Raw genomic sequence first — 26,310 nt, forward strand, 5'->3', positions numbered from 1 at the left:
TGCCCCTTCTAGGGTTTCTCTGTGTAGCCATGGCTGTCCTAGAACTCACTCTGTAGAACAGACTGGCCTCAAACTCACAGATATTGCCTGCCTCTGCCTCTGAGTGCTGGGATCAAAGGCGTGCACCACTATTTCTGGCTTCACCAGATTCTTTTTTTTTGGGGGGGGGGGTTCGAGACAGGGTTTCTCTGTGTAGCCCTGGCTGTCCTGGAACTCACTTTGTAGACCAGGCTGGCCTCGAACTCAGAAATCTGCCTGCCTCTACCTCCCGAGTGCTGGGATTAAAGGCGTGCGCCACCACGCCTGGCTGCTTCACCAGATTCTTATGAGGATTCTGTCGGATGTTCACAGAATCCCAGTGTGCTCCTGAAAATCACCCCAGATCCCACGTCCTAACTGGAAGGGAATTTAAGGTCCAGGATATAAAAAAGCGAAGCTGGACGTGGTGACACACAGCTAGAATCCCAGTACTTGGGCTGTGGAGGTTGGAGGGTCAGGAGTTCAGAGGTCATTTTTGCAGACAAAGCAAGTTCAAGGCCAACTCAAAACTATGTAAGATTCTAGTAAGATGGGAAGCATGTGTGTGTGTGTGTGTGTTGTGTGTGTGTGACTGGGGATGTAGCTTAGTTAGTAGAGTGGCTGCCCAATATGTATGGAGCCCTGGGTTCAGTCGCCAGCACCACACAAAACTAGGTGTGTCCTAGCACACACCTGTAACCTTAGTACTTGGGAGGTAGAGGCAAGAGGATCAGGAGTTCAAGGTCATCCTCAGCTACATAGTTTAATTTGAAGCCAGCCTAGGATGAGGAAGTGAGATGGGCAGTTAGCAAGGAGTCCACACTCAAGCTGGCATAGAAAGGCCTAGTGTTACAGACATCTCATGCAATAAGAAAGCCTGCTGCAATTGACATTTTATTAAAAACTATGCACCTTCCCAGACCCACCCATCCACACACAGTGACACAGTGACAAAGTGACAAAGGCAGAGACAGGATGGCCACATAGTGTTTCTTCTGGCTCTTCACTTAGAGGCTCTTCAAGACCAGATGGACAGGCCGGATGAATTAGGGTCTGCGGCCTCTGTGAGAACTCCAGGTGGCCTTGGTCGTGAGGGTGTGAAGAGAGGCGTGTCTATGCAGGCAGGCCCAGAAGTCTCCCTACCGTGCTCAGTGCAGTCCTTGGTACCTGAGTGGTGCTAACAGCCCAGAATGGAGGAAGGTTCTCTGCAGCAGACTGTGGAAGGAGGCTGTAAATGCCCAGGAGCCCAGCATCCTGGCAAAGCAGGGAAGGCACAGGCCTTGTCGCCTGAATAGTCCACAGCCATGCCTGGGGTCCTCCGGAGGTGAGCCTACATCCTGCAGATCCTTTGGAGGGGACCAGAGGCTGTGGCCTCATCAGGCAGATGCATCTTGAGAAAGAAATGGAGAGTTAGTTTACCTTTCTGGGAATAAAACGCACACAGAAGCCGTGGGCTCCAAATTGTGTGTGTGTGTGTGTGTGTGTGTCTGTGTGTCTGTGTGGTTTTGTTTGGCAGAATTGTAAAGTATACACTCTGATTGCCTTGAGCTGAGGGTCTGCCTGCTTCAGCCTCCCACAGTTGAGATCACCAGCATACACCACAAAACCCCGTGGTTTTTGCACATGTTAAAGAACACAGCATGCATCGTGTGGTGGTGCACACTAGTAAACCTAGAATTTGAGAAGCTGAGGCAAAAGGACTGCCACAAACTCAAAGCCAGTCTGGGCTACACAGGTAGACACTGGCTAACCCACACCCCTCCCCTCAAGAAAACTTCAGGGTAGAAATCATCAAGAATGTGTATCAGGGTTAACTATAATTATAATGTGAGAGCATTCATTAGAGCAGCATTTAGTAACAGAACATTATAAGCAGAACCAAAACTCTAAAACTGAGTAGGATCCCATCCCTGAAAAATAAGAGAAAGATAACGTCTGACACATGAGACATTAAAGGAGAAAAAGGCAGGTGTGGGTCTGTGTTTTGAGGCATGGTTTCACCTTGTAGCCTGCTCTGTAGACCAGGCTAGCCTCAAACTCACAGAGATCCCCCTGCCTCTGCTTTGCTTCCCAAGTGCTGGGATTAGAGGTGTGTGCCACCTCAACCTTCCCTGGTTTTCTTTTCTTTTTTTAATTTTTTAAAAAAGGTTTATTTAATGTATAATATGAGTACACTGTAGCTGTCTTCAGACACACCAGAAGAGGGCACCAGATTTCATTACAGATGGTTGTGAGCTACCATGTGGTTGCTAGGAATTGAACTGAGGACCTCTGGAGGAGCAGTCAATGCTCTTAACCAGTGAGCCATCTCTCCAGACACCCCCCTCCCCCTGGGTTTCTTTTATGTAAGCATATTTGCATATTTTGATTTGTTTTCCAGAGAGGAAGCACTGAGAAGGGACCCCCAGCAGGGACCCCCAGCACAGTTTCTGAGTGCTGGACTTGCTGCCAAACAGGTGGTGCCTGCAGCAGCAAGTCTGCAGCTTTAAACTTACTCTGGCCTTCATCATGAGACTTTGCTTAAGAAAAAAAAGCAAAACCATGAAAACTGCCTGCGTTTGATAAGAGTTCTGAGTTTTATTGTTGTCACAGAAAGCTCATTTCAAGAAATGCTTGTATGATCCCAGCATGTGGGAGGTGGAGGGAGAAGGGGCAAGAGCTCAAAGTCACACCTGGCTATACACAGAGTATCTCAGGGCATTTCCCTGGGCATTTAGAGATGGGTAGGAGGGCAGGCCTTAGGTCGCACCCTTCCTCCTGTCCCCCGCCCTCTCGCTCCACTGCGGCCTATGCTGCTGAGCCAGGGACAAGCCTTCCACCTCATGGGTCCTGTTTTCTGATGATCCAAGCTTACCTGAAGACTGGGTTATGCAGGTGATCTTGTAGGACAGCCACAAGCTCGCTAGGCAGAGGAAGCTGGCCAGGAACCCAAAGATCTGCAGCGGGAGAGGAAAGGAAGCTCACAGCCACGGGGCCATCTCTTGGATTGTCTTCTCTGTTCCAGGAAGGAGGCCGGGGAGCCATGGGACCTAGCTACCTAGTCCCCTAGTTGCAGAGGGGAAGTTGAGAGAGATGCAGCCTCTGGTGTGCTGGTCAGGCCCAGCAGCCAGGTCTCTGGCATTGTCCTTCATGATTTAGGTGACTCCAAGGCTTGGGTTTATATGTAACAACCTAGCTGGGGCCAAGCCACTGGGTGTCGATGATCCAGGACCAATAAAAATGTGAAAGTTGGTACTGTGAGTTTTAATTTGGATCTAAGAATTGGAACATTCAGAGGACTGATTATAAGGTTGGCATTGTTGGGTCTCATTTGTAATATTCTTCTCGTCTCCGTCAGCTTTATAGCCATGTAAGAGCCAAGAACTGAGGCCTCGGAGTTCCGCTGTATGTCTGTGTGTATGTAAATGGTTACAGTAAAAATAAGTTGAGGCTATGCTCCTCCCTTCCCTGGGTCCATCCAGTGACAGGCTTAAAGAGGGTTGACCTTGACCTGACAGGCTTCTCAAAGATGGTTGAGAGAGAGAGAGAGAGAGAGAGAGAGAGAGAGAGAGTAACCTTACCTCCCATGTATTGGGAACCATGAGACTCCTTGTGACACAGTCTAGTGGCGGTTGAGTAACTTACAGGTAACCTGCCAGGTTTCTAAGCCTTCAGGCAGCTGACTCCTTGAACTTACAACTCCCCAAGGCAAGGATGTGCCCCGCCCCACCCCACCCTGCTCCTCTAGTTAAACCAGCTAAACCAGGAGAGGGACAGGAAGCCACCTCCTTTGCTTAAGACCCCAGCACAACAGGGCCATCCATGTACAGGGCCTGACCTGTACATGCTCCGCTAGATTGCTAGTATTGACCCTGGATAGGTGTGATCCAGGAGCAGCCAGACTAAGGGTAGATTTCCAGTAAAGTTGGGTGTCTTTTCAAGCCCAGCTACTGGTCTATAGGTTCTCAGCTGTCCCCAGCAGCCCACACCCCTTTACACAGATTGTCTGAGCCACATAATTAGCCGGTTAGAACTAGGCCTTGCCTCCCATTGTCTGTTCTGCACAATTAGCACAATACTACAGCCCAGTCCCCAGCTGTCTCTACTGCATAATTGAACAGTTTATTATTACATCCGTACAGAATGCTAGTCTGGACCACAGTGCCTTGTTTGTTTGCTAATTGTCACATGGACCCTGTCATGGACAGGGTCCTCATTCTTCTGTTATTTTCCTGGCTTCTCTGGGGTGTGATAAATGTTAGCCACCGGGGCTCAGGATCTTGGGCCGGCACAGTTTATGTGTGACCTGATTATGAAACCCAGTGGGAATCTCTTTGTGTGTGCCTTGAACACAGTGGGGGTGGGGTGGGGTGGCAGAGGGGTGTGTGTCTGGGTGTGTGTACTTGTTCCTGGACCTTTCTTCCATCATGCAGCATTCACTGTTGGCAGGCAGGTGCCAACCTTCAGGTGTCAGTCACCTGTCTCCTCAGAGGTCACATGGAGCACAAGGGGTACTGTGGAAGGTGCGATGAGCCAGCATTGTTTACAGGCTTGGCCACACCTCTGCAGTGATGCTGGGTCCCCCACACTGTGGCCCTTCAGAGCAGACAATCTGTCTGAGGGAAATTCCAGGGGCAAACCCGCTGACAGGCCACGGTCTGGAGAATTCTGGTGATATTTGTAAGTGAAACTCACACAGTCCTTGAAACTAATTTGAAAAGTCTTAGCTTTAAAACGCTTGCCTGGCCATGTACTACCATGGCCTGGGTTCTATCCCCAACACCTCATAAGCCAGATGTATGTTCTGTGGAAGCTGTAGTCAGGGGAACCTCAGATTGACAGTCACCCTTGGTTACTTACTAAGTTGGAGGCCAGCCCGAACCACAAGACACCAGGCCTTAAAACAAACACAAAAAAACTTGTGGCCTGCGTGTCTGTAGCAAATCAGTAATGAACTAACGGCCACTCAGATATGAAGTCACCAAAATCATAATCAGAACGGAGAGTCTGTCTGAGGGGAACTCCAGGGGCATAAATCATGAGTCACAAGACTCTATGGACCTTTTAAGAATGTTTCAACGATGTGACTATATATGTACCTGTGTATGCATATACTTGGAATGTATGCATGGATACCCACATGCTAGCTAGCTATACATGGTTACTGGTGGGACCATGGGATCATTTTCACCTCTGAAAAGGTTAAGGGTGCCCTGTCTGGGTCTGAAAGCTGTTAAAACTAAAAATGGAGCCTGGGTGAAGCTCAGCTGGTAGAGGACCTGCCCACCGTGGAGTCAGTTCTCCGCTGCAGTAAACTGGGTGTGGATGGAGCACGCCTAAAATCCCAGGGCAGGGAGGTAGAGGCTGGAGGAACAGAAGTTCAAGGTTATCCTCAGCTACATAAAGTTCTGTCTTTTTTTTTTTTTTTTTTTTTTTTTTTTAAGAGGAATCTGAGCGGGGTGGTGCATTCCTACAAGCCAAACACTCAGGAGGAGGCAGATGCACGGGGATCTCTGTAAGTGTAAGGCCAGCCTGGGCTATGTAGAGACAAAGGACTCATGGTAGACACCACTGGTCGATCCCAGTACCCTTCCCTTTGACGCCCCAGTACTTCTCTGCAGCGGAAAGCCGGCCATGAGTAGAGATACTCGGAGCATGGGGACGGAGAGACTCTTTGACCCGGGTGTAGGCACTGGCTATAAGGGATACAGGTCCGTACTACTGTAGCTGTTTAGGTTTGTCAACAGCCCTTAAGTCTGCTTTCCTGAACTCTCTAACATGAGCCCAAGTGTCAGGCTCTTTGGAGAGAGTAGCTGGCCGGATTGAGGTAGGTATGAGTTCTAAGAAGAGAGACTCCCAAATCAACCCCTTCCCTGGCTCCCCTCAGGACGACAGGGAGATCTGAAATCCGAATTGGTTGCTAAAAACATCTTACCGCTCCGGCTACCAGGCCACTCTGGTTGTAACTCTTGGAGGCTATCACTATGGAGGCGATGAGGAGAAGGAGCGTGCCGATTAAATAGTGCAGAAGTTCCTGGAGGCCGGGGTGAGAAAAGAGAAGGTGTGGGTGGAGCTCGCTCTGTGTGGGTGGAGCTTGGCTCTGTGTGGGTGGAGCGCGCTCCGCTCTGCTGCACCACTGCCCTGAGGAGAGGCGGAGGCAGCCCTCGGAACTCTTGGGCCAGAGGACCTGTGTGTCTCACAGGCAGGCAGTGCAGAAAGCTGGGCTAGGAGGGGCCACACCAGACAGGATGCTAGGCAAACAAATGGAAGGAGACAGAGAAAGGCTTCTCCGAGCTATTCCCTAAGAACCGCCTGGTTCTTAGATCAGTTTGTAGAGTTTTCCCTCTGGTCCTGTGATAAATCCAGGACAAACCAAAACAGAACAGAACAAACAACAGCAGAATGCCCTGAAAAGCTAAAAGCGAGAAACCACCAAGTCTAACACCTTTAAAAATAAAATAAGCCGGGCGTGATGGCGCACGCCTTTAATCCCAGCACTTGGGAGGCAGAGGCAGGCAGATTTCTGAGTTCCAGGCCAGCCTGGCATACAGTGTGAGTTCCAGTACAGCCAGGGCTACACAGAGAAACCCTGTCTCGAAAAACCAAAAAAAAATAAAATAAAATAAAATAAAATAAAATAAAATAAAATAAAAGGGCTGGAGAGATGGCTCAGTGGTTAATAGCACTGACTGCTCTTCCAAAGTCCTGAGTTCAAGTCCTGGCAACCACATGGTGGCTCACAACCATCTGTAATGGGATCTGATGCCCTCTTCTGGTATATCTGAAGACAGCTATAGTGTACTCATATACATAAAATAAATAAATATTTTAAAAAAGCACTCAACAGATTAAGTCTTTCAGTCTGATGAGGGATATCTATAAAAACATATACCCAGTCTCATATTCAGCAGGGAAGATACAATGCTTCCCTTCAGTGCTCACAGAAAAGGCGTGACACCTGCTCCTGCCACTTCTATCCAACCACTTCTATCCGACCACTTTGGCTAATTCTGTATAAGGTATGACAATCAGATGGAAGGCATGTAGATTAGCCAGGAAGAAGTAAGCCGTCGGTATTTGCGGATGGTAGGATTTGGTACATAGTGGATCCTAAGGGATCTACTAGATCTCTGTTAGAATCGACAGAGGGCCTTTATGCTCAGGTAGAGATCACAGTACCAAATTGAGTGCATTTGCCAGGTGTGGTAGCACACACGATCTCTCTGAGTTCAAGGCCAGCCTGGTTTACATAGTAAGACACTGTCTTTGAAACAGAGCCCTTCTGATTTATCTTCTCAGCCTCTGCCAGTGTGTTTCAGCCACTGAGTGTCACCATTCAACTCTCCCAACCGCGTACCCAGGGGCATAAATCACCACCATCCTCACCAGCTGCGTCCTGCAAGGTTTGCCTCCTAAGCCCCACACACAACAGATAAATGCTGAGAGGAGCTCCGGGCCTCTGACCCTGGGAAGGGAGCTTGAGAAACCCCGGGAGGGCAGGCAGAGATGTCTGTGGAAGCACCAGAGAGTCGGTGGGGGGCGAAGCAGCTGAGCCGGAGGCTGGAGATGTGGAATGGGCAAGAAGAAACAAGCGGCCACATCCCAATTCCTGCATTCCGACAGTGGGGCCAGGCCTCCCTCTTACCGACAGGGGCCAGCTGATGCAGGTGAGCACACGGTAGAAGCGGAAGAGGTGGACCAGGTAAAAGATGAGGATCATTATCAGGTCGCACATGGTGACTACTTCGAAGAAGCTGTGGGCGCCATAGTCGATCGGAATGGAGCTTCGCACACAGATGAAGGCGATCAGCAGGGTGACCTGTGGCAGACACGGAGATGTTAGCACACGTCTGCCGGGGCACCCAGGAGGGAGGGGGCAAACGGGAAACCAGCTGAACCGTCCCTGCGATGTGCTGCAACAATCCAGGTTATTCCCACACTAATTGGCCGGAAGGTTTGAAGGGTACCTGCAGGGGGCGCCAGGGCTTGCAAGTTAGCTAAAGATAACAGTCGGCTGCTTCTGAGTGCAAAGGAAGAAACTCATCCAGTGTCCTTACCAGCGAGTGCACACTGCGTTATTATTGACTGGCATGCGGCATACACGACCCAGCTGAAACACTGAAGAACTCTGCCAGGTGACAAAAGTCATCCTTTTGGTATGAAACTGAGGTATGCAGAGATAATTAGTCCAACTAGTCCATCTTGTAGGCAATAACATATTTAAATCAGTGTCCATGTACGTGTGCATGCATGTGTGTGTATGAATGTGCACATGAGTATGTATGTATGTATATGTGTGTATATGTGTATGTATGTATATGTATGTGTGTGTGCATGTGTGTGTATGTATGTGTGTGTATTCATGTGTGGAGGCCAGAGGCTGACATTTCATATCCTCTAAGCCAGGATCTCTCACTGAACTTAAAGCTCCCGATTCATGGAGACTGGCAGGCAGTAAGTCCCAGGGGCTACATGTATGTGGCCGGCTTTTTTACACGGCTTCCAGGGATCCAAACCCAGGCCCCACTGCTTGCCTGGCAAGCACTGGACTGAATGAGCCATCTCCTCAGCCCTTGCTCTGCAGTGTGTGTCCTTCTTCAGGAAAAGCCTGCTCCGAGAGAATCTAACTTTCTCAGTGTAGACTGACTCCCTAGCCCAGGAGTAGGCACTTTTAAGGGATTTGTTTTTGTTTTTGTTTTGTTTTTTTCCTTTTTTCTTTTTTTGGTTTTTCAAGACAGGGTTTCTCTGTATAGCCTTGGATGTCCTAGAACTCATGCTGTAGACCAGGTTGGCCTTGAACTCAGAAATCTGCCTGCCTCTGCCTCCCAAGTGCTGGGATTAAAGGCATAAACCACTACTGGCCTGGCAAGGGATTTGCTTTTTATTAGTTTATATTCTGTGTGGGTGTATGTGTGGGCAGGTACTTGAGGAAGCCAGGGGCATTGGATCCCTTGGAGCTGGAGTTCGTGATGACTGTGAGCCAGGCACCTGACATGGGGCTAAGAACCAGACTTGAGTTGTCTGATAAAGCAGTCAGTGCTCTAACTGCTGAGCCATCTTTCCAGCTCTGGAGCCGGCCTGTTTACAACAGGTCCTGGTCTGTGGTGGTGCACACCTTCAATCTTTTAACTTGGGAGGCAGACAGAGGTCAAGGCCAACTGGGTCTATATAGCAAACTCTAAGCCACCCAGAGCTATATAGTGACATCCTGTCTCATAAATAAATAAATAAACAAACAAACAAACAAATAAATAAAACAATTGCACACACACACACGCACAGCCCCCCCCCCCCACGCTTGGCATGTTTTGAATGTAATGCATGAGTTGTTCTGGGTTTTGTGTTTTGACTCTTTGCTTAAAAAGCTGAGCTCTTTCAAAGGACGATGATGGGTACATGTCAGGAGACACCTGCCTTAAAATGTCCTGTGGCCAGAGACACCACTGGGATGGGCTTAGCCGAACTGCAGCTGATGCCACAGAAAACCTTGTCCTGAGGGTGACATGACAGCCCTGTGTAGGGGACCATTGGAGAACAGCTTGGTAAATCCCCTCCTCTAAGCCACAGCCCTGGGTGCGAGAGAGGCCTGAGCCACCTGCTGCCTGGAGGCCAGGCCTATAGAGCTGAGCTGCTCTGCTGCAGGCAAATGACAGCCACTGGTGACATTCAGGAGCAGCAGGAAGACATGCCAGCCTCCAGCATCCTCCAGACTCCCGTGGATGCTTCCATTGGAGAAGTGGGATCTAGTACCAAATACTCTGTACCTTGCACTTTATAACATTAAATGTGACCTCTCCTTGAGCTAGTGAGATGGTTCAGTGGGTAAAGGTGACTGCTGCCAAGCCTGACGACCTGAGTTCAGTCTCTTGGACCCACATGGTAGAAAGAGAACCTCTGGCCTCCACACGCATAGATAACATGTGCACACAACATATATACATACATAATGAATAAGTAAAGAGCCACAGAGAAAGGCTGGTGGTCCTGGGTTTGCTCTAACTGCGCTTCACCTCACTTTTCTGTTTTCCCCTGAGACAAAGGTCTCATGTAGCCCAGGCTGACCTGGAACTCACCAAGTAGCCAAGGATGGTCTTGAACTCCTGACCCTCCTGCCTCCACTTCCAGAGCTCTGGGATTGCAGGCTTGCACCACTATGCTTGTTTTATGCAGTGCTAGGGATTGAACCCAGGACTTGTTGCGTGCCAGCTAAACACTCTAGCTACATCCCCGGCTGCCCCACACTTGTCACTCCAAGCTACTATCCCATCCTGGGGGATCTAGGACGAGATGCTGTGGGATAGTGCAAAGCCATTCCGATGACCCCACTAAAGGCTGCCCAGCTCAGGGAACATCAGCCAGCCCTGATTCACAGCATCACAGGCTCATGACATGCAGGGCTGTCCCTTGAGAGCCCTGTCCAGCCAGCAGTAAGTACTTACTGGGTGTCATTCGGATTTATAACTATTTGTTACACAGCAGAGCTGACTGATATGTCGGTTTTCAGAACTAGCTTAGCTTCAAGGCCAGTCTACCCTTGCTTTTAGGATGGGAACAAGAACACATTTATTTGATAGTTATTCCTTGAGTACGCATGACATCCCCCATTCCAATCTTTGTCATCCATGACATAAGATTACGCTGAAGCTAAGCATGGTGGCCCATGCCCTTAATCTCAGCATAGGCAGAGGCAGAAGGATTGCTTCATGTTCAAGGCCAGTCAGTACTACAGAATGAGCCAAAACTAAAACCAAACCAACCAACCAACCAAACGAAAACCATGTAGGAGCTGGGGTGTAGTTTGGTTGGCACAATGCTTGCTAGTGCTCACATGACCCTAGGTTCAATCCTCAACACTTCCTAAAACCAGGCATGGTGGTACAAGCCTAGATCCAGCCCTGGGGAGGTGGAGGGGCGAGGTCAAGGTTACTGAGTTCAAAACCAGCCAGAGACTCCATCTCAAAAACAAGATGCACTTGTGTGCAGGCCTATGACAGAGGTCTACTCCAGAACCTGTGGAAGAAGTGTAAAAAGAGAACTGACCCCACTTGCTTGTCTTCTGACCTCCCAAACGTGAGCTGTGGGACACACGCCCATGCGCGCGCGCACACACACACACACACACACACACACACACACACACACACACGAATGATGATAACATTTCAAAAAACGCACACCAAAAAGGCCACGCCGGTTTCCGTTTTGCCAGGCAGCTTGCTCAGGAAGCATGGTGGACAAATTGCACGCAGCGGAGTGGCTGGTGCTGCGGCAGTATCGCGGGGAAATAAATCCTTAGAGAATCTGAGAGGCTAGTCGGTCCCCGTAAGACGCCTGGCATCCAGCCTTGGGCAAGTGCCAGAAGTGTGTGCCCGCTGAGCCCCACAATGAGACTGCGGGCTGCCTTGATTAAAACCTGAAGCAGCCTCGAGCCAAGCCTGAGCAGAGGAAATTGTCCGGGATGACAAATGACCAAGCAAGTACACAAGTGACAGGCCTGGGGAACAGATGAAAAGCCACTATTGCTACATGTGTGGTCACCCACTGTGGAGACCAGAAGAGGAGCCTGAAGACAGGCCTTTGGTAAGAACACATGAAGCTGGGGGCAGGGGCTGGGGGCTGGCAAGAGGTTTTAAAGGCTGGAGGCTCTGACTGCCAAGTTTGATCACCAGGTCCCACATAGAATCGTTCCTATAACTGTGTGTGTGTGTGTGTGTGTGTGTGTGTGTGTGTGAGAGAGAGAGAGAGAGAGAGAGAGAGAGAGAGAGAGAGAGAGAGAGAGATGTGGGGAGGGCAGCAAGGAGCCTTCAGCTATTTTCAGGGACCCTGCTGTGCAGGGTGATACAGGAAGCTCCTTGGGTACACAAACTCGATTCTATGTGACAGGCCACTACAGCATCTCCCCACCCCCACTTTTACAACAGTTTCAAATTGAGTCCAGATCCTCCCACAAACCCAGCACCAATGAAATTGACTCAGGTCTCCCCAGCTCAATCCCGCAGGCAGCCTTGGTCATCGGAGGGGCAGCTTCCTTCCTCTCTGCCCCTAGAGCCGACAAGGACCCCTTACAGGAGAGTAAGATGGGTCCGGGATCCGGGTACTGTGCCCAGGCGCAGTGGAAGGTGGCCCTCTTGGTCCTTGTCTGGGTTCTTCTCACTGGCGAGTTCTGTGCAAACAAAGGCCTCCCTTCAGTGAGATCCCCACTCCCTTGGCCTCCACTTTATTAAAAATAACCTGGGAAGGCTGACCCTGGCTAGCCCACGAGCTCCCTTTACCGACCTGCAGGGTCACTCTGAGGCTGCCAGGTTGCTGTCAAAGCCTATGGGGAAAAGGACAAAGAAGGCTTTTCAGTCTCCACAGGCGGCCTTGCCCCTGGCCTGGGAGCCCTGGGAGGAAGTGGGGTGGTCAGTCCTCAGTAATGCTTGCACTCATCCACCTAGAAGTGCACATCTCAGGTGAACCGGACACAAGCCAGCAGACCTCAGGGTGACAGCTGGCGGAGAGCTCCGTAAAAGGGCCAGTCAAGGTCGCCATGAACCTTGCTACCAGGAGCAAAGGCTTCCTTCTAACACCCCCCCCACCCGTCCCCATCCCCTCCACCCCTACATGGCAGGACCGAGAAACAGGTTAAAAACTAAAAATCATAGCACAGAAAGGGAAAAGGATAACTGAGTGGACTGACTGTTCATATGCAAACTGTTCATATGTTCTCAGAAGGAATGGCGGTGAGCTATGGAGCTCCTGTCCCTGACTGCATCTCAGCACATAAGCCCTGCAACACAGAGGAAATGTCTCGGGAATGCACCATGGCTGGTTTATTAGTTTCAAATGATTTGAATCGACACATCAGAGAAACAGACACGAGGGGCAGGCAGCCTAAGTTACAGCGGACCAATGCACAAAATATAGATGGCAAAAACTTCAATATCCAGCCACGATAAGAAACTAAGCAACCGGGGGCTGGTGAGATGGCTCAGCGGTTAAGAGTGCCAACTGCTCTTCCAAAGGTCCTGAGTTCAAATCCCAGCAACTACATGGTGGCTCACAACCATCTGTAACAAAATCTGACGCCCTCTTCTGGAGTGTCTGATAATAAGTAAGTAAGTAAATAAATAAATATTAAAAAAAAAAAAAAAAAAAAAAAAAAGAAAGAAAGAAGGAAACTAAGCAACCCTCCCCGTAAGCTACGATCCAAGGGACTAATCTAACTTGGTAAGAGTGGTGCAACCTACTAACCTAACTTGATAACTGTGGTACAACCCACAGCTACCTGTGCGCTCAGTGATGAGAAACTGCAGGCTTGCCCCTCAGGACAGGGGAGGGTATCAATATCAAGGTGACAAGGAAAAGATGTCCTCTCTCACTGCCCCATAACCTGTCTGAAGCTGTAGTAAGGTAAGAAACAGGAATGAGGCGGGAAAGATTGAAGAGGCAAGCACAGCGTTCTATTATAAACAACAGGCTCACATTCTCTGCAGAGAATCCAGTGGAACTCAAAAAGGAGGTTGGGGATGAAGCCATGAGTTCCTTGATGGTGCAGGTGGCAGAGCTACTCACAAGAGCTACCGTATTCCTTCCTATATGTGAGCAACGAAAATTGAATTTGCACACTAAAAACAAGGACCACTTCTAACTGCAGCAACTCGGGAGATGTTTACCGAAAATACGACAGCATTGTCGGTAAGTGATTCTCCCCAGAATCGATAAGCCAGTTCATTAAAATCTGAGTCGAGATCCAGCAATCCAGCAGTTTTTTTTTTGGGGGGGGGTGAGGTGAGGTGGTGGTAGATATTGACAAGCTGATTCTAAAGTTTCTATGGGAAGGCAATGTAGGAATGATCTCGGTTCTGCAGATGAACACTATCTGGTTTGAAGGCTGGCTGCAAAGCCAGTGGTGACTGAGGGAGCGTGGATTGGGCTGAAGCAGAGACACATGTATGGTCACCGAAGAGAAGAGACTCCCCGGGACACAGTCAACTGATGTTTGATTGGACAGAAGTATACGGTGAGAGGCTGGGGAGATGGCTCAGAGAAGTGCGCACTACACAGCTGCCAGGACCTGAGATCTGTCCCTGCATCCGTGCATCCCTGTGATCCCAGTGCTGACGAGGTGGGAGCCCAGCCAGTCAGTCTAGCAGAATTAGTGAGATCCAGGGACACTCAAAAAACCCTGCCTCAGAAAATAACACGGTGGGCCACCAGTGACGGCTGCACACCTTTGACCCCACCACTGGGAGGCAATACAGACAGATCTCTGTGAGTTTGAGGCCACCCCAGTCTACACAGTTTCAGGTTACACAGTGAAACTAACTGGGTGGAGAGAGATGGGAGGTGTTTATATTGACCTCTTCTGTAAGTAATGCTACAACAAAAGGGAATTTAATGACAAAAAGACCGGACAGAGATGTGTGTCAGTCGGCACAAAGCCCTGGGTTCACGTTCCGCCTTCATTGCCACATAAACCAAGTGGAATGGTGCACACTTCTCATTAAAAAGCTCCTAGATTGAGGAAGAGACCTGACTACTCTTAGTCAACAATGAGACCACATGTGATCATGTGGCCCTGGGGCCCCAGAGCAGAAGGACGTTAGTGGGTTGTGGTGAGGCCTGAGTAAGACAAGGCTCTCATTTAATGTCAGTGCTTTGACTTCCTGTGAGAGACGGGACCAGCTGTCACACACTCTCAACTGGTTCAAAGAGAAGGCTAGCCCTGCCGCCCATCTCTAGAGGCAGGCTAGAATTACAGATGCATGCTCCTGGGACCTGGGGATTAGAACTCCTGTCTCCAGGCAAGTGCTCTTATCCACTGAGTCATCTCCCCAGGCCTGTAGCTCATACATATATATATATAATTAATTTATGTTATCAATGTGAGTACACTGTAGCTGTCCTCAGTCACACCAGAAGAGGCCACCAGATCCCATTACTGATGGTTGTGAGTCACCATGTGGTTGCCGGCAATTGAACTCAGGACCTCTGGGAATTGCTCTCTGGTGTCTTCTTTCTTCTTGGGTTCTCAGCAGCCATCCCAAGGTGCAGCTTTCTTGGCAAAGGCCATCACGTGCTCCAAGAGGGCTGAGAGATAACAGCCATTGAGAGGGGCTGAGAAGCTGGTCATAGCTGCTGGCAGGTTTATTTCTGGGAACGAGGGAAGGCCGCCCAGGAGAGCATATTAGATGCCAACGGTGTTGACGCTATTCAGAATTTGGCCACACTGCAAGCCTTTACTGGGCTGCGTGAGTCTCTCGTCGCTTCTCTGACAAATGATCCCTAGCAAATGTCTATTCCCTTGCAGTTCTGGAAGCCAGCAATCAGAAATCTGTATCCCTGGGCAGAAATGAAGATGGCAGAATCTTGTTCTCCGTGGACCCCAGCCCAACATTCTTTTCCTCCTTCAGCTCTTGTGATGCCAGGGCTCCCAGCTACACACACACACACACACACACACACACACACACACACACACACACACGCACGCACGCACGCGCACGCGCACGCGCACATCCTCTTCTTTTTCTTTTCTCCTTACACTGAGTAGGGTTACTTCCTGAAGCGCGGGCAACTTACCAGGGGCTACACCACTGAGGAAAATCTCTCCTTTCCCCCTTTCAAAAATCAAATCTGATGGCTTGTTTTCAAAGAAGCCTCAGAGCGGCCGGGGTCCTGCTACAAATGAAGGCAAACACCAGGCCCCTAATGATGACGAGTCCAGCTATTCTTTCCCACCAAACTCTGCTAAATTATCTCACCCCATCTGAACTAGAAGTTTATAGTGGAAAATTACAGCTAGGCTTGCCTGCTGAAGTTCGAGAAGCCACTGCATATCTCAGAACAGCTGTCATCACGGAGGGTGGCCTTGTGGGACCTCATCAGGACACGTGTGCTGTCTTAATTACCTCCCTAATTTTTAAAATCTATTTTATTCCTATGAGTGCTTTCCCTGCATGCGTGTCTGGGCACCACACCATACCTGGTGACTGAGGAGGCACCAAGCCTGCCTCCGTGTGGGTGCTGGGAATTGAACTTGGCTCCTTTGCAAGAACAACAGGTGCTCTTTATCACTGAGACAGTCCTTCAGCCCAGTTCTTTTTTTATTGCTGTGAAGAGACCCCCCCGGACGAAAGCAATTTATAAAAGAAAGCGTTTATCTGAGGGCGTGCCTGCAGTCTCAGAGGGTGAGCCTATGGCTGTCATGGCTGGAAGCATGATTACAGACAGGCAGGCATGACATTGAAACAGTAGCTGAGACCCTACACAGTGAGACAGCAACCACAAGGCACAGAGCGAGCTGACTGGCATGCTGTGGGCTTCTGAAACCTTAAAGGTCACCCCTAGTGACACACCTCCTCCAACAAGGCCACACCCCCTAATCCTTCCCCAACAGTTCCATCAACAGGGCACTAAGCCTGCGAATATATGAACCTACAGGGGTCATTCTCATTCAGGCCACTACATGTGTCTTGCCCCAGATTTCTTTTCTGTACCCAAAGTGTCATGCAGTGAACAGGACACCCTGATCAAGAAGCCTTGGAAAACCAGTGTCACCCCTAGGGATGGTGGCACAAGGTACGGAGGGAGCAGGATTGAATTGTCAGCCCCAGGCCAGCTGTGGCAACACAGCAAGATCTTTCCTCAAAAGCAAAACCAGCACTGCACTACAGACATGCATGTCTGTGGCCTGGCTAATTTTCCAACGGAAACAGCAGGGAGGTACGGGGACAGTCCCCACTCTGGCAGTCATGCCCTGTTCTCCAGGACACATTTGTTATGTCCTGAGGTTGTCACAAGGAGTTAAAGATGATGTCGTGGAGGAGCTGGGGAGTGGCTCAGTTGGCACAGTGCTCACAGCATAAGCCTGAGGGCCAGAGTTGGCGCCTCAGCACCAGTGTAAAGAAGCCAGGAGTGGCCGTCCATACTTGTCACCTCAGTGTTGGGGAGATTGGGGTGGATTCCTGGGACACACTTGGCAAGTGAACTCCAGGTTCAGACAGAGAACCTGTCTTAAAAGGTGAACAGTGGCCGGGCAGCGGTGGCACACACCTTTAATCCCAGCAGTTGGGAGGCAGAGGCAGGCGGATTTCTGAGTTCAAGGCCAGCCTGGTCTACAAAGTGAGTTCCAGGACAGCCAGGGCTATACAGAGAAACCTTGTCTTGAAAAAACAAAAACAAAAACAAACAAACAAACAAACAAAATGGTGAACAGTGGCCGGGCAGGGGTGGCACATGCACTCGGGAGGCAGAGACAGGAGGATTCCCTGTCTCCAAAACAAACAAACAAACAAACAAACTAAGTAAAATGTGGACAGTGACTAAGGACACCTGATGTTCTTATACATACATATGCACCTTGTCAGTACACACACACACACACACACACACACACACACACACACACACACAGATATTCAGTTATTGTTATTACTATAACATTGTTGAAACAAAGGAAAAGGCTGTTGAAATAATTTTCTTCCCCATTGATTTTATTTTTCACTCAGTAAATATTGATCCCAACCCCTCCTGCTCTTATTTTAAATCGGAGTTGAGAAACCACACACACCCCCCCCCACACACACACACACAAACCAACACAGCTCTTTCAGAGGACAACAAAATGCAACAAATGTAACATGGGAAGTCCCGAGGGCATCTGCAGCTCAAGCTTCGGGTCCAGAGGGGCACTAGGGAAGACATCAGACAAGCCAAGATGGTAGACAGGAACATGCAGCAGGTGTGTGTACCCACAGAGCATCAGATTCCGCCAGATGTGTCCAACTTGTGGCCAGTGGGCCACCTGTGCCCCAGGATAGCTATGAACATGGCTTGACACAAACTATCAACTTAAAACATTTAGATGATGATGGTGTGTGTGTGTGTGTGTGTGTGTGTGTGTGTGTGTTGAGAGAGAGAGAGAGAGAGAGAGAGAGAGAGAGAGAGAGAGAGAGAGGAGAGTGAACTTATTGTGTGGCAGCATCTGCCACTGTGTGAAGACTGGACACAGTGGCAGAGCCTCTGTGGGAAAAAGATGGACAGGAGGCAGCTCTAGTGGCTTCCACAGATCACAGCAGGGAATCTACCTCCCAGCTCAAATGCCCGGGTTCCCTCTATCCACCAGGGCATCTCTCTCACGGCTAGGGATGCTATGAGCTCATCCCCCCATACCCTCTGCGCTGGCTGCACTCAGCATCCCTCACCTCTGGGATGGCAGGACGTACTTACAAATGATGCCCCATCCCCCTATCCTAGGCCATCCATTAGTGCCAGGAAGTCCACCCTCACTCAGGATGCACTTACGGAAGACTGTGTCTCCCTGGGGTACCCCAAGGCTGTGTCTGTCACGTTGTGCAGGCCTGGGGGAGCCCGCTCACCATCCCCAAGGCCGCAGGCTTGGAGAGAAAGGGCCCTTTGGTTGGCCCTGGTCAGGTTCGAGTGCAGGGGCAGAATTCAATTGGTTTTGTTTTTGTTTTTAACATGGAGAAAGTCATAATTAGGGAAAGAGGGGAACCTAAACAGCTGGGGAGACAGAGAGATGGCTCAGTGGTTAAGAACTCCCACTGTTCTTCCAGAGGACTTGGGTTCGGAGCCAAGCATCCACACGACAGCTCACAACTGCCCGTAGCCTGTAACTCCAGTTCCAGAGGATCTGAGGTCCTGTGGTGGTGCACTTAACTCATGCAGGCACTCACACATACACAAACATAAAAAAACAAAACAAAACAAAACAAAAACCCAAATTGAAAAAGACTCACACAGCCAGGGGCTGGGGAAGATTGCTCCCGCTCAGCTGGTAGGGCAAGGAGTGCCCACAGCATTCTTATGCTTGTAATCTCCAATTCTGGAGGTGGAGGGAGGAGGGTCGAAAGGTCAAGCTTATATTTAGGTACATAGCAAGCTTGAGGCTTGATACAAGAAACCCTGTCTCAAAAAAAAAAAAAAAAAAAAAAAAAAAAGCAAACAAACTTAGGTTCTGGCCCAAATCCAAATGTCTCAGTCATGGCTTCCAGGCCATGGATGGATGATGTAGCTCCTGCCCTTGCTACTCATCCGTAAACAAGGGCATGGGACATAACCTCCTGAGGCAGTGAGAGTTTAGCAAGGAAACAGGAGAAAGCACGCAGCCCAGCAGCTCTCACCAGCCCGTCATTAGTTAACGGCCACGTTTCTGCAGTGAAGTGGTGAAAAGCTTTCGTTTGGTTTTGCTTCTTCATAAGCAAGATGGGAGTTGCAGCCAGCTCAGGGAGGTGGGAATGAAAGCCTTGAGGTCCTGCTGCAGGTTCTCATCTCCCCTGCTTCCTGTCTTCCCATCCATCCCTGTGGGAAGAAAGGGCTTCTCCCGAGTCCTTTCAGAGCCCCAGAAAGTGCTTACCCGCAGGTCTCAGCCTTGCTAACTGCCAGCATGAGCCAGGGGGCCTGCTGTCTGATGGTGGCTGGGCCTCAGCAGCTACAGATACTCCACAAGGAGCAGAGTGGGATGAGCAGGCATGTTCTGTCACTTCTGGGAGTCCCTTGGGCTCCCAGCTGGGTCCAGGCTCTGTAGAGCCCAGAATGCCTTTGCTGGCCTGTGAGAGATGCAGGGACTGTAGCCAGCCAGTGAGCAGCCAGGCTGCTGACAGGGCAAAGCAGCGGCTGGCAGGTCAGACGAGGCAGCCAGGGCGGAGGTTGTCCAGAGGCACAGGCAGTAGGCAGATGGCAGGGAGGAAACAGATGCATTGCCCCTGGGCCAGGCAGGAAACCAGGGCAGGGAGAGACGGAGAGAGAGAGAGGACTTCTCTACCAACCAGAATCTGAAGGACTACTCTGTTCCCGGGTGCCGCTCCCAGCATAGCAGGACATCTCTGGGACCCACTAGATTGTTTAAAAACAAAACAAAATCTGTGGTCATGTTGGCACCCAAGAGGTCCGACCACTGGCACCATAGGGGACCTTATCCCCTATTCAGCCCTGTGGCCTGGTGCACCGTCCTTTTCTAGTAGGTGTTATCTCACCTCGGGTTATGGTTCCCAGCACAGCATCAGCTGGCTCTTCCAGGGGACATGAAGTCTCCTACTTGTGGGGCTCTGCCTTCTAGGACTTTCCACAGTCACCGTCAACATTAATTAAATACAGAAACATTTCAAAGCATGGCTGACTAGCCAGTCGCTGTTCCTTTTCCAGAATGCCAGACACCAAATTCATGATTAAAATTATGGTTACTATTCTACTTGGCACCTTGAAATCTGTGGACAAGCCATTAATGTGTAGACACTGAAAAATCTCCAGGCCAGAAGTACAGATCAGGTTTGGATGTGTGTGTGCATGTGCACATGTGAGTTCATGTGGACACACACACACACACACACACACGAAATAAATAATATTTTAAAAGTCTAGTTAAGTCAGCGCATGGTGGTGTTGCCTTTAATCCCAGCACTCAGGAGGCGGGGCAGGGCAGGCAGATCTCTGTTGAGTTTGAGGCCAGTCTAGAAAAGTAGTCAATGCCACCCAGCTCCAAAGGGCACAAAGTTCTCAGTTTCTCTTTCTGCAGAAGGGAGGGGGCACATTTGCTCATCAAGATTTCTCTACAAGGAAGGGCACTATGACCCTGTGTTGGAAGCCGGTGAACTTGAAGGGGAATCAGGAGAGACTGTAACGTGAATCACAGTGCCTCCATGCCTGGCTGCAAACCACACTAGGAAAAAAACAAACAAACTGCTGCTGGGCCTGCTGGGGCATTCTGTGATCTCAGCACTCTGACGGTAGAAGCAAGAGGATCGTGAGTCCAAGGCCATCCTCAGCTCAGTGAGTTTGAGGCCAGTGTAGGGCTAGGTGCTTGAGATGCTGCCGCGAAGGGGCGGGGCCCAACGGGTGGCGTTGGTAGAGGACTTGCCTCTCACTCCATCACAGACTTGATCATGTCAAAAGCCAGGCACAGTGACAAGCACGTGTAACCCCAGCACTGGGGAGGTGGGCCAGCCCTTTATTCTAATCAGCAAGCTATCAGGCAATGTATAGGTCTCAGTGAGGGACCCTGGCTCAGAAGACAAGGTTGACTTCTGGTCTACACACACACACACACACACACACACACACACACACACACACACACACACACGCTCCTGCACACATAAACACCCGGGAACAAACATACTCAGACGAACACTCCTCAGAGATTTAAAAGCCACACAGCAAGTTACATTCAGTAAGTCAGAAAGAAGCCAGCACCTTCTAGTTATGTTGTAAAACTCCAAAACTATATGCATCTTCTATAAAATCCCAAGAAGTTTCTCTTATTACTAATGATAGAGGAGAGAGAATGGGAGAGTACTTTCTTCTTTGCGCTTTGGATGGTATGCGCGAAGAACAAATCACTTTTGTTAGGAAGAATAAAATACATGCAACACAGATGTGAACTGCCAGATGTGGGTGCTGGGAATTGAACTCGAGACCTCAAGAGGAGCAGCCCGTGCTCTTAACTACCAAGCCATCTCTCCAGCCTTGTGATCAAATTTTAAAATTTGCTTTAGCCTTCAGCAGAAAGCTTGCTGTCCTCAGTTCGGAGTAGGTTAGGACGGGGTGGAACCTAGGTGATGCGTGACCATTTGTTCCCTTTCAGCTCTGGCAGGCCCCATGGAGGACGCCCAGGTGATACCAGAAGACTGACCCATCAGCCTGTACTCTGTGAGGCTCAGCAGGCTGTGGGTGTCCCTGAAATATAGCCCTGCATCCCATACCTGTAGGCTGTCCAAAATATCTCTGTAAGGTTTTTTTTTTTTTTTGGTTTTTCGAGACAAGGTTTCTCTGTGTAGCCCTGGCTGTTCTGGAACTCACTCTGCAGACCATCCGCCTGCCTCTGCCTCCTAAGTGCTGGGATTAAAGGTGTGCGCCACCACGCCCGGCTTAATGGCTGAGTCTTAACTCCCATCTCAAGTGTGAAGTCCAGCGGCTCTTAGTATCCTCTCAACGGTTGTCTAACCATCAACCACAACTTTTAACTGTTTCAATCACCACCCCAAACCTCACACCCACCAACAGTCACTTCCAACTTCCTTCCGCCAGTGCCCCGGCCCAGCCCCGAGCAGTCGCTGATTTTCCTCTGTGTCTATGAATTTGCCTATTTTCAATACTTCATCTGACCAGAATCATATATCATGATCTTCTAGCGAGTGGCTTTCCCCCTCCCACTTAGCAGTGTTTCCAAAGCTCACATACAGTACCATAACACAGTATCCTTCCTCATTTTTTTTTCTGTATAATAACTCATCAAATGTTGCACTTTTTGTTTCTGTTATTAATTCACACAACGTTTGGTGGGTTGTTTGTGGTTTCTAGTTTCTGGCTATTGTCAAAAATGAAAATGAATATATCTGTGTACATTTTCCCTTCTCCTGGGTTAACAGAAGTGTGGGTCCTGTAGCTCCTATTTTATGTGCCTGTGTGTGTGTGTGTGTGTGGTGTGTGTGTGTATGTGTGTATGGTATGTGTATGTGGTGTGTGTGTATGTATATGTGTATGTGTGTGAGGTGTATATGTGTATATATGGTGTGTGTATTATGTGTTGTATGTGTATGTGTGTGGTATATGTGTGTATGTATGGTGTGTGTGTGTGTGTGTGTCGCAGACTCAGCTCTCCATGCTTATGTGATATAACACCTGAGCTAGTGCAGGCTGTCCCTACAATGGCTGCACTAGCTCAGCATCGTTTCCTGCTTCCATCTTCAGCGAGTGTCCCAGAGTTCCAGCCTCTTTACTCCTTTTGCCCCCAAGCCACTTGTCATCTGTCCCTTTGGTTATCATCATTGTCACATGTGTGACCTTGCCTCACCAAGGTTTAGATTTCTCTGGACCATTAGCAAGTTCAGACTCTGCCAGAATTGTGTGTTCTGGGGATGCAAGGGGCAGATACCTGTGAAAACCAGACTTGGGCTGCTGCCACCGGCTGAGTGGCTTTAGGCACTCATACCACCTTAAGGCAGTTTCCTTACTAGGCGAAGACTCAGCTCTCTCCATTCCCTAAAACATTTAGTGAGATGCTGCAGTCAAGGTGTAGAGTATGCAGCTCCCTGTGCACTGTTAAGAGCAACACATGGCTAAAAAATAAAAGGAGGGAAAAGGAGAGGCAGCACAGGCCTTTCATCCCAGCATTCAGGAGGCAGAGGCAGGCAGACCTCTTAGTTCAAGGCCAGCCTGGTCTACAGAGGTGTTTCAGAACAGTCAGACAGAGAAACCCTGTCTGGATAAAAACCAAACAAATGAACAAGAAGACACCTCAAAGATAAGAACAGTGGTCAAGGCACTGACTACTGAGGAAGACGGAGCGTGAGCACACATCTGCAGGAATCCTGCCTGGAGAGGAGGCATGCCAAGGTTCCCATAGCCCAGGTGGGCCTGGAATTAAGTAGATGAGAATAACTGTGAATCTGAGTCTCCTGCCTCTACCACCTGAGTTCTGAGATTAAAGGCAGGATCCACCACCATACCCAACATATAAGATGCACAACTAAGCATGGGGTTCCGTGCATTCTGATCCAGCAGTGTAGCTAAGCCCCAGCCTTGGCCTTGACTGTTCTTAAATTTCAAATGATGTATGTATATCTGTGTGTGAGTAGGTGCATGTGAGTGCAGGTGCCAGAGGGGGGCCAAAGGCATCAGATCTCCCTGGAGTTATAGAGCCACCCGAAGTGGGTGCTGGGAATTGAACTTGGGTCCTCTGGAATAGCAGTCTTAACCACTGAGCCATTTTTCCAACCCCAGCCTTTCGGATTCTTAGGTAATATGTTGAAAAATCTCTTGGTCAGAACACATTAAAAGCACTTCACAGAACCAGAGGTCTGTATGTCACTAAGCTATGGGCAAATTGGGATTGTGACCCCCAAGGGCGCTCACAGCGCATCTGCTTCTGATCACCCTCGATGGATAAGCAGAGAGAGGATTCTGCCGATGGAGATCTCAGTCATTGTTTTGGGGCAGAGCAGGAGCTAGCCAGGGCCAAGCAGGCAGCCTCACTCCCAGGACTTGGTCATCTTGCTGTGTGTGTGTGTGTGTGTGGGGGGGGGACAGGAGTCTTCCAGCTGGGTTTTTAACAGGAGCAGAGAGGTGGGGGGGGGGCGGACGGGCGATGAAGTCATGGTTAAAATCCATGCTCACTGATTTTGGACTAGCTCTATCTATATCACCGTCATCCAAAGCACACAATATCCCTGTTCCTCAGACTCACGGACCAGCATTCATGCTTCTCATCGCCATTAATTTTGTGCACCCAAATCACAGCCCAGCAAAGGCATTTCCCATCGGCTTCCCTTATGGATCAAGGCAGAGGCTCCTGATCCAAATCTCTACCACAGACCTCATCTCCGCCTGGGCGTAAGACTGTAAAGTCGCTCTGACTCCAACCATCCTTTAATGATCAAAGAGGCTGATCAAAGTCCTTAGCCTGGGTCCCACACACCATCCACTCAAATCCAAGACTCCTTAGCACCAGACCTTTATAATTCCTTATTAAATCTGCCTGTGTCCCGATCTTGGTCCATTTAGTCACCCTTCTCAGGAGAGGCGGGAACAGCTTCCTCCCTTTCGAAAGGCAGGGAACGCCAGCCACCTTTCTACACACTAGGCATCCAAAATAACGGTTATAGAAGGCACAAAGTTCTGGCCTTGTACCAACCCCTGGGGGGGGGGGTGCTGCTCCAGCTTAGCTGGCAGGTCCCAGCTTCCGGGTCTGTGACCTGGCACTGGGGTCCCTACCGTCTCCGCAGCATTCTACAAAACCACCACTCCCCTCTCCACCCATGATAAGTGGGGAACTCAAACGGCCCAGCCCAGTTTCAAAACACACCACACAAACAGAAAAGGTATTGTAGTCGAGACATTTGCAAAGAGGTAGAAAAACAAAAACAGGAGGGAAAAAAGAAGGGTGGGTAGAGAGCAAACAGGATCAGGCCTGGCAACTTCTGGTCGGGCCAGAAGTTTTTGTGCGGCTCTGGTCACACTAACAACCGGCTGCTCACCCTGCCTGACCCCCAAGCGAGCTCCAGAAGCCCCCTAGCCACCGGCCTCCCTTCTGAGGAACCTCGGAAGGCTGAGGGGCGCAGGGGACGTGGCGATGGTCTGAAAGGCAGCGCTTCTCCCCGGTCCCCAGCAGAGATTCGAAAGTCAAGCCGAGCCCTCTTGACGCCGAGCCCTCGAGCCCTCCCCTCTCGGACAGGAGCCCGTGCGGGGGCCTGGGGACGGCAGGGGATTCCGGGAGACTCTCCCTCCCCGTGCCGGGGTGCGAGAAGTGAGGCCTGGAGAAGAGGAAGGAAGACGAGGAGGAACTCGCACCCCGGGTTTCGGTGGGGAAGCGAGCTGGGCCCCATAGGGAGACAGCTGGAGAAGGGAGGGGGCCAGGGATCCTGCCGGCTGTTCCCAGAACTTTCTAGGGGGACACTGGGGACATCAAAGGGGCGCGAGGTACTCCCAGGGTCAGGGCCAGGTGCAGCCCCGTGTACCGGTTCCCAGGCCACTCCACTCTTCTTACCATCTGCGCCACTTTGAACAGGGCGCCATGGGTGCGCGGGTACACCCGGTCCAGCAGTCCCTCCGAGGGCTGGCCTGGCCCCAGCGCGCCGCCGCTGCTGCACGTGGTCCGGACGAGCCCCGATCCATGCGACATCGCGCGGCCCAGCCCCGGCTGGCCGCCTCCGAGGACCCCGGACCTCTGGCTGGTAAAGCTGGGACGGGACGGGGCGGAGCCTCAGGGGCGGGGCGCACGGCTCCCTCTTCCCAGCTGCGGCCGGACCCGGAGAGGACTCGGGAGCAGATGCCCCTCAAGCCCCTGCCCTCTAGACACGCGGAAGTTGGACTGGCGTGGGCAGGAAACCGGACGCCTGGGGCCCTGGCCTCTCCCAGGAGCGCACCGCCCAGGTCACAGCTGGTGATGAGCCTCCAGGGATTTTTTGTGTGGGTGCGGCTGCTACTAGGTACTGAAGGGGGAACTGCTCCAGCATACCGTGCTGCTGCTCTCTTCATTTCTGCTTCTGTGTGTGTGCACGGGCACGCACCTGTGCAACCATCACCTACAGCAATTAAAACAGGTCCATCACCTCAGAACCGTCACCCCCACCCTCCCACCATTCTTTCTTTCTTATTTGTTTTTTTTTTTTTCTGCCTTTTTTTTTCCTTTTTTGCCCTTTCTTTCTAAAAACACACTCTCTCTTGCCAGAGTGGGGTAGCACTTATTTTTAATCCCAGCACTCGGGAGGCAGAGGCAGGAGGATCTCTGTGAGTTCCATGTCAACTTAGTTTACATAGCGAGCTCCAGGACAGCCAGGACTACACAGAGAGATCCTGCCTCAAAAACAAACA

At 50.3% G+C, this 26,310-nt stretch overlaps 1 protein-coding gene across 1 annotated transcript; it reads right to left on the reverse strand.

Annotated features, from left to right (window-relative positions):
- Window positions 1-932: 932 nt before the first annotated feature.
- On the reverse strand, window positions 933-25,760 carry Cmtm7 (CKLF like MARVEL transmembrane domain containing 7). The gene is made up of 5 exons (XM_021207692.2): window positions 25,484-25,760; window positions 7,643-7,816; window positions 5,933-6,031; window positions 2,873-2,954; window positions 933-1,408 (listed from the first exon to the last, which is right to left on the reverse strand). The coding sequence occupies exons 1-5, from the start codon at window positions 25,616-25,618 to the stop codon at window positions 1,395-1,397; spliced, it is 504 nt and encodes a 167-aa protein (XP_021063351.1). The 5' UTR covers window positions 25,619-25,760; the 3' UTR covers window positions 933-1,394.
- Window positions 25,761-26,310: the final 550 nt, after the last annotated feature.

The sequence above is a fragment of the Mus pahari genome, chromosome 10 (assembly GCF_900095145.1).
Source record: "Mus pahari chromosome 10, PAHARI_EIJ_v1.1, whole genome shotgun sequence".
NCBI lineage: Eukaryota > Metazoa > Chordata > Mammalia > Rodentia > Muridae > Mus > Mus pahari.